The 8,873-nt window shown below is 39.7% G+C and overlaps 1 protein-coding gene across 3 annotated transcripts in view; it reads left to right on the forward strand.

Annotated features, from left to right (window-relative positions):
• Window positions 1-5,207, forward strand: part of spock1 (SPARC (osteonectin), cwcv and kazal like domains proteoglycan 1) — an 85,823-nt gene extending 80,616 nt beyond the window's left edge. For all 3 annotated transcript variants that reach the window (XM_088294454.1, XM_088294456.1, XM_088294455.1), the window contains 2 exons: window positions 1,291-1,428; window positions 3,945-5,207. In XM_088294454.1, coding sequence (XP_088150580.1) covers window positions 1,291-1,428; window positions 3,945-4,132 — 326 coding nt within the window. In that variant the 3' untranslated portion in view covers window positions 4,133-5,207. The remainder of the gene's footprint in view (window positions 1-1,290; window positions 1,429-3,944) is intronic.
• Window positions 5,208-8,873: the final 3,666 nt, after the last annotated feature.

Raw genomic sequence — 8,873 nt, forward strand, 5'->3', positions numbered from 1 at the left:
CAAAGAAATAATAAAAATGACTAGCTTGTTAAATAATTGTGTGAACAAAAAAAAAATTACCCATTATAAGTTATGTGACAGAAGCAAACGCACATTCCAAATACAAAGAGTCTGATTCACTTGTGTGAAAACAGGAACGCATCTGCAAAATCACAATTCATTTTCTGCTTTCTGGGAGTATAGGCAAAAAGATTAATTTAGCTTACGCAATGTTGTTTCTCAAACCCGAGAAGAATGTAATGTCTTAAATGTACTCATCTGAAAAACAGTACGGTTGCATGACAAGTGGGAGCAGGCAAAATCTGCTTCTCTAAACATTTTTCAAATGACTGAAACAAGCTTTTCAGAAATATTTTCCATTTGGCAATGCGATTTTCTAGCTTCAGAACGATCGAAGGACAAACCCGGAGCCAGTCACAGAAGGAGTCATGAAATAGCAACAATGACTCCTTTCAACTCGCCATCCCCTTGCATCTGGGTCATCTCAGTGCAAAGTGATAATTGTCTGGTCAATTCTCCCACAACAGTTTTTCACCCATGCTTTACCAAGTTTTAAAGCAAGTATCACTCAGGCAAAAGCAGGCAACAGATTTCTTTCCTGCATATTTTTCTGGCACTAACCATTCCTATTCCATCACTTAATGTTGCGTATGTGGTGCTCTCTCACATGTTGCTCAGTAAAAGCCATCAGTGCAGAACCCTCTTGAATATGTCGGACTGCACCACTTTTGGTCCTGCTAGCAACAGCTTCGGGAAATACACCATTTAGCCCCTGTTATTTGGGATTTTAATAAATGAATTGTTCCACTGTCTTACATCTCTAAATTGGATGTTAATTCTCCATTTTTGAGGGCAGACAAGTGTTGATACGGTGACTCTGGTATTGCATGAAAACAAGTCTTGTCAGACTGCAGTACAAGATAGTGCTTATATTTTTGTGAAGTTTCCGACTAAATTCTCCTGAGAACAGGTTTCATTTAGTGCCATCTGTCTCCGCTGCACACATTGCTAACAACACCGTTTGAAAAATGAGTCTGGCCCGGTGTTGGTTTTGTGTGTTTGTGCTTATGTGTGAAGCGTGTGTGTTATTGAGCCCGACTGCCTGCCTTTAAGCAGGATGTATGACTGTTGTCCTGCAAGCATCTCGGTAGTAATTGCTCGGCGATCTCCCTCGGTGAATAAAAGAGCTTTGACATCTATCAGCTGGTCTCTTGCTACGCTTTTTCTCCAAATGGCCTTCCGCTTGCATGTCCCTGAATCTTTCCCATATATGCTGTGGTCTACCTGCAGGTTCCCATATTCCCCGCTGCACTGAGGAGGGCTACTTTAAACCGACCCAGTGTCATGTCAGCACTGGACAGTGTTGGTGTGTGGACAAGTATGGGAACGAGATCGCCGGCTCCAGAAAGCAAGGCAACCCGAACTGCGGTAAAAACGACGATATGCACGCACATACACACACACACACACACACACACCCACACACACAAATACGCTCTATAGATAAACAAGGCTTTTGTTTATTTTGCCCTTGGAGTATGCCTCTCACAGGAAGCGTTTTTTTTTTTTTTTTTTTTTTTTAAGAATGACTGCTGTGTCTCTAACTTTGCGCTGTTTCTGATAAGGGATTATTAAGTGGTAACCACAGCACCAACGTTCTTTTATTCTCATGTATCTGCAATTGTCTCAGAAAGCGATAATATAAGAGATTCATGGGTCAGTCCTGTCGGATTGTGTCTACCTCGAATATTCTTAGCACGGATGCAACTTTGGTAAAACACCAACGCTGTGCAAGTCAAGTAGGAGAATTTGTCACGCTTGTCAGCAAACGCTTTCATTCGGGTTAATATGAAGAAGCGGGAGTACAAACAGCTGTCATGTATATAATTAAGTATATTGTAGCCTATATGGAGAAAAATAAGTTAACAACTTGGTATTAATGCAATAAAACAGTTGTTGATAGATGAATGAAAAATACTGAATTAAAGTGTCTATATTTGACACACCACAAAAAAGGGTCTCAAATTTAAAGGAGGAATCAACTCCAAATCAATCCATTCTCTCTGCTCTAAAACACTGTGCGCGTGCCAGCTGAATACGTGAAAGCCACACCCTGCTCAACTGTCACTTAAATACCACAAATCTTTGTTATAACTACACAATCGTATGAAAAAATATAGCCACTTAAAATCTCGGGTATCTTTAATATATGCTACCAGGTTGTTGCAACAAGTTCAATGGAAAATCCAAAATGAGAACGAGCGTTTACTTTCGTTTCCTGATTTTAAGCATAAGCGATTCACAGCTGGCTCCCGTAGCGCCGGCAAGCCTTACCCATGCAGTATATACAGGTTACCATGTTGCATAACTTTATTTATAATATATAAATATATATATATACTGGTCGAACGAAGGCCAAGTATAAGGAGTCTCTGTCACCAAAATGCCAAGGTGCAGTCATTGCGTGGGGCGTTCGATCATTGTCAACAGCCTCTTGAAATATCATCACTCTGACCTTTATTGTCGCCCGTTACTTCTCTTTGCTCATCTTCCTTGGCAATCACGCCATGTTTTTGTGGTTCAATAAAAAAATTATTTAGTGTACTGCATGAACCTATAAAGGGTAGCAGTTTTATTGTGTCAGTACACGGGTGGATGTGCGGTACGTAATCAAATTCCGCCATGTAGGTCATAGTGCAGTGGCCCTTATATTTGAGCATTCCTGACTGATATTTTAGTCGAAAAATAAGTTAATATAGATATAATATAGTTTATAGTAATATAATAACAAGTTAATAACTGGAAAAATAAGTTAATAACTGGATATTACATCCGAGAATATAAAACAATACATCACTCAAGCTTAATTCTCTTTATTTGATTTGATCCACTGGAGTATACCTACCTCCTCTCTTAACAACCACGGTGTTAATGCAAGTCCTTCGTTTTGCCCGTAACATCACCCTGCATTAAGCTAATACTGCAGGTAGCAGTGAGGTTGCTTTCTGCTCAGTGGCATAAACATGAGCTGATTTGTACACAATATGTGCCACTCAGCTGCTGTGCACTTACTGTAAACCCAGCCTGTTAGATAAAGGCTTTTTTAAATTGTGCTCGGAAAGAGGTGTTTGTGTAAAATTCTGGAGGAGTTAGGTAATGAGTCCCTTTTTAGACGATATGTGCACAGGATTAAATGTCAACTCAGGAACATTCGTTCAACATCAAAATATGTGTCGAGTACTATGCTATGTAACAGCTGTTGCTCTGCTAGAGCTGGTGGTTTGAGCGTTTTTTTTTTTTTGGGGGGGGGGCGGTGCATTTTAAAATATGTTGACAGTTCTCAGATGGTAACTTGAATTGGAATACAAGTCTCGCACAAAATTGCAAAACCTTTTGTTATTCAAAATGAACCTGAAGAACTTTTGCATACACACAACAATCGACGTAAACAAAATTGTTTGGATTAATTCTGATTATCGACACTTCAGACGGAAAAAAGGTTGGGCCAGCGTCAGTGCACTTCGGGTGGCCCGACACAGTCACGTGGTCACCATTAATGTCAGATCCCATCCTTTAGCCAGTGAATCTTTTTTTTTTTTTTTTTACTTATGCTTTATTATATTTTGTCCTGATCTTGTAATTAATGTTGTGTTCATTTTTACTTAATTCAAGTTAATGGTCAAATTGATGGTAGTGCAATGTGTCTGATGGCACCAATCTGCAAATAAAACAAGAGATTTAAAAGAACATGTCTGACCTGTTCATTGAGCAGGGGGGCAGCAACAGGAGGAACACATTGTGATAGTGAGACACATTTAACATTCATTCCAATTTGAAATCATTGCTGTGTATAAAATAAAAATTATGTAGGTGGAACAGCACCGTCTCGTGGGGCACTGCCAATACGTATTTGATGCATTTATTGTTTGCCGAATCTGTTTTAGATGAGGACCAGGAGACATCGGGAGATTTCGGGAGCGGCGGTGCAGTCATCCTCCTCGACGACCAAGAGGAAGAAGCCTCTCAGGGTCGGCAGAAGAAGAGACGGGGTCGGATCCACCCTCGGGAAATCACAGAAGACGACGATGATGAAGAAGACGACAAGGATGACGATATGGGCTACGTGTGGTAGCTCCGCCCCCTTCGGTTCTGACGCTGTCGGCGGCCAAACCGGGAAAAAGTCCAGCACAGATTTGAAGCCATTCCAGCATCTCTTCCAGTGGCTGTGACAGCAAGTCCATCTTTTAGCTGAACTCGCTCCTGTATACTCGGTCCTCGTCCTTGTCCTCATCTGACTCTCTCTTGCCATCGGACCTCATTCTTTCCTTTCCAAATGTTTCACTCAACACAAAGAGGAAACGGAATCCAGTTACATTTTAGCAGTCTCTTTGTTAAAGTTCAAACTTAAGCCTCCTTCTTTTCTGTCCCAACCTGCAAGCGCGCAATTACTAACATCTTCAAACATCGACTAATGTCTCTCTTGATCTCAATGGCCTCGTTCTTTTCTCTGTCTGTTTGCCCCAAATGCAAAAGCCAATATCTTGGATGTAAATATGGACAGAACGGTCCCAAGTGTAGATTATTACATTACTTTTCCATTCTGTCCATGTTCAACGACGTCCCTGCAAATCCACGCATTCCGAGATGGCTCCCCCTTTTCTCTCTCTTTGTTAATTCACGGAAGATTGTAAATTATTTAACTGTTGATCTTGAATATCACAGAAAGACCAGGTAGCAATGAGAATTAATGATGTGTCGTCGTTGTTGTTGCTGCATGTTTCTCATCGTGTTCCTGTAAAAGAGAGATTTACCTGGCTTGGCTCAAAACAAGAACGTGATGCCTATTTGGCTGCTACAATACTATGTTGCTATGTTGATGCTGTCTAGTGTCTTTTTTTATTTTTTATTTTTGGTTCTTCTCCCAATCTCAGGAGGTAGGAAGTTGCATTGCAGAGCGATAGCAGTCGACGCAAGCAGAGTGTCGTGAAAAGCTATTCGTTATTTCGCCAGTAGGTGAGCTCGGGCTGCTGAGACTGTGCCTGGACACTAAGGAAGGTGCTGCCCCTGAGCTGGGAGGACTTAAGAAGTTGTGGGGAGTGGAGAAGAGGCTGTGTTCTGCCTCCCAACGCCATGTCAACCAAGTGAACTTTTCTTTGTTAGTTTGACAATTTAAGTAAAGTTGCACTTTGGGTGTCTTTTGAACCTTACTGGTCTGTCTGAGTCTGTGTGAGCAGTGTCTTCACTTAAATGAATATCATTTTTCTTGTCGCAAAAACATGTTTCACATGTTCACAAGTTTCCTGGTGACAAGAAAAGCTGTTTGAACGTTAAACCTGTTGGTGCATGTCTGGCGAACGTCTTCGCGAACGTTTGCGACGTTGAATAAAATCAACACTCGCGCGGTGTATACAGCAGTTTAATTTGATCTGTGAGCATGTTCAAAACACATGTATCCAAATAAATAAAATAAAAATTAAATTAAATTAATTAAAAATAAATGGTCCAACATTACCAAAAGCAGCAACAAAAATGTTTGAATTTTCTATTTTATGAAAAATAGCACTCTATAATATGACACTTTATAAAAACGTACAATAATGACATAACTCAATAGAATTTAATTAATTTAATTTCTAATGCAAATCAAGATTTTGAAGCTGTGTTAAAATGCTAATGCTAAAAGTGGTGTTTTCCTTCATAAATCTCGGAGCATTCCTTCTCATTCCTCCTCTTGAAGCAACATCTCCAAAAGCAAAAGTACAATGCACTGCACGTTGAACAAGAGGAAGTAAATCGGAAGTACGGCACACAAAACAACTCCATCCCGAGGGCACCCGGAACTCTTTTTTTTCTATGGGGAAATATGTCAACAGTCACCACATATGCTCATTCTTTTATTGATTTCATCTGTCTGGCGTGTACTGGCCACAATGTCATTACCACATGCGACACAGATCCTTTTTACCACGGCGGGTTGATTTTTTTTTTCTTTTTTTTTTACTCTGACTTGCTGTGTCTCACTTGACAATTCATCTTCAAACTCGTCAATATTTTGAAGCAGATGTAATGCCTCCTGTACTCTAGAAGATCTGTATTTTTTTTTTATGGCTCATGGTGACCAGCAGTGTTTCTCAATGCAGGTTGCTATGGAAACCCAGCAGTGCTGGACCAGCACAATGTGCTTAAGATTAAGTAGAGCCGTCAAATTGACGGCCACGCCATGGTTAAAGGAGTGTACATACGCAGACTAATTACACGTGTTGAAAACTCTCGTAGTCTAATTTTTAAATGTTTTTTATTACACTTTTTGCTTCAATTCAATCAACATTGTCTTGCTCCTGGTGTGTGGATCTTGACCACTTGGGGGCAGTATAATACATATAGATCTGGAGACACATAGATGCTATTCATTAGTCCACACTTCTATAGCGATTCTCATTATGCGTTAATGTTCGCATTGAGCTAGTGGACTGAAAATCTAAGCTACAGTACGTGGTTGTTATAAATACAAGTGTTAATCTTTTTGTTTTATGTTTAGTTTGATTGTAAACTTCACTTAGGAGTGGCAATACAATGTTTGAAACCTCTTTTTGAAGTATTGGTTTAATTTTATCTGCCAAACACCTGCTTGTTGTGAAAGGAATGCTCGTAAATCAAAACAAAAAAAATAACCAGAGCAACCGCTCTTGTTTGTAAAAACTAATTCGAATCATTCGGATCTCAGGGCGCCGCTGTAATCAGAGATAAAATGAAATAGAAAAATTAAATACAAGGACACAAGTTTGAATACAATCTGATTGCTGCTTTCAAAGAATTATCTTCCTATTTCTCCCTCGGCAAGGTCATTTATACGCTCAAGAACAGGCAGTTATCATCCGTCTCATGCAACCGGCATCCCACGCCCAAACCACCGATATGTGGCTTTGTCTTACAGCAGCATGATAATAGACTATCAGGGAGAGTGACGGGGGCACGATCTGCTTTCTTATCCCAACACTATAACAAAAGAAAATATATATATATATATATATATATATATATATACATGGTAAAAATTAACAGAATGCATTCTATAGGGAGGAGAATTGCAAAGCCCTCAAGATTATTGAAGTGTGATATGGGACAACTGATCCCACTGTTTTGAAAAATCCCACTCCACAAGCAGATGCCAAAACAAAAAGTGTTCACGTTTCTTTCGTCTTTGCTAATATACCATGTAAACATGACGGCGATGGGGTAAGTTTATTCATCCTCCGAAAGTGCAATTTGAGCTACAAAAAGATGTGTTCATCACACACCGGGTGCTCACTTTCAACTATTATGTGCTCATTATGTCTCTCTGCTCTCCCACTCGCTTCAATCAGTTAGTTATCCTCAGGGCACTCTTTTCCCCTGTTTCACCCCCTTTATTTGTTACTTTTAGTTTTTCCAAAAAGGCTCCCTCGTGGAGACCTGCAATTGGCTGCAAGTGCCACATATATATAATAAATGTTCTTTGTAAAGCACAACACAAAAAGGTTATTGGGAGACAATTATATTTCATCGCAATGTAGTTTTAAAGCTCTACTGCTGGAATGTCTAAACTATGTTCACCAAGGGTTGTACACAAAAAATTATTAATAAAATCATAAAATTAATTAAAAGTTTCTTTGTGTGTTTTGTTTAGTTTAGTTCTACACACGCTAAATACAGACGAGTGTAGCTATGGTTATGTAGAGCAATTTATCCATCCATTGATTTGCAATTTACATTTTATTCAAGGTCCTTTGTTGGCCATTAACTGGCTCTGTTTTAAATAATACAAATCCCACTGTGTTTGTGATTTTAGTGCTAACTTTGTATTCCTGCTGCTAGCCACCCAGCAGGTCATGTTTATTGTATTTTTTTGTATCTACTTTGCTTTAAACTACTGCCTGCTGCATCTGAAAATGATGCAAAGGAGGACTGCAGTCTGATCACTATGGGAAAATTCCATTCATATTCCTTTGTTGTCATTCCACGGAGCATCATACAGACTAATGACTGGAGATGGCTCTCAAGCAGCTTTCCGCCTCGCCGGGAAAATGTCAGGATTCCTTTTACTGGCAGTCGTCATCGTGTCTTTTTGTTGTTGTGCTGCTTAGATGTGGCATCCGTCAGTACTTTATGTAGGACATGTTTCTCCGACTCACTTTAATAATGTCAATCTAGAGTCACAATAATCAGAGAACAATGCTTTGAGTTTGGCCGACAAAGAGGGAGCTGATGTTAAACATGATGGATTCAAACTCATTTGCATGCTTCACTGGTTTGTTGTTGCTTCTTTTTTGTTGTGCTTGTCCTCATTTGGGTTGTGGGGAACTGGAGCTTATCCAAGCTGACTTGGGACGGTAGCAGGAGTCACCATGAACTGAATCACAGGTCACGCGTAGACAAATTATTCACACTAAGAGGCATTTGGGGGTTTCATTTAACCTAAAATGATTTTTTGCACTATAGGAAGATTCTGACACAAGCACAGGGAAAACGTGCACACTCTACACAGGAGGACCAGATCCGAGATTTAGAACCTTGCAAGTGCGAGACAGACATGCTGACCACTAGGCCATGCTGTTTTATTAGGTTTTTAATCTTAAATTTGTCATACAGTGACCCACCTTGCTATGATTTGACACCCCCATTGAAAAAGTTTGTAATTGCATAAAGATGTAACAGGATGGTGGAAAAGAAATACTTTTGTCTAAATGAGGCTCCTGAACACTTGAAATTATTTCCTTGGCACAAAGATGACAAACGGTGGCGCAACACATTTAGACAGACAATCACAATACTCACAGGTATATATTATTTATGCTTTGCAAGAAATGAAATTATTCACTTACGCATTTTTGTTT

This window comes from Idiotropiscis lumnitzeri, chromosome 4 (genome assembly GCF_059441095.1).
Source record: "Idiotropiscis lumnitzeri isolate Australia: NSW breed Sydney's pygmy pipehorse chromosome 4, RoL_Ilum_1.0, whole genome shotgun sequence".
Lineage (NCBI taxonomy): Eukaryota > Metazoa > Chordata > Actinopteri > Syngnathiformes > Syngnathidae > Idiotropiscis > Idiotropiscis lumnitzeri.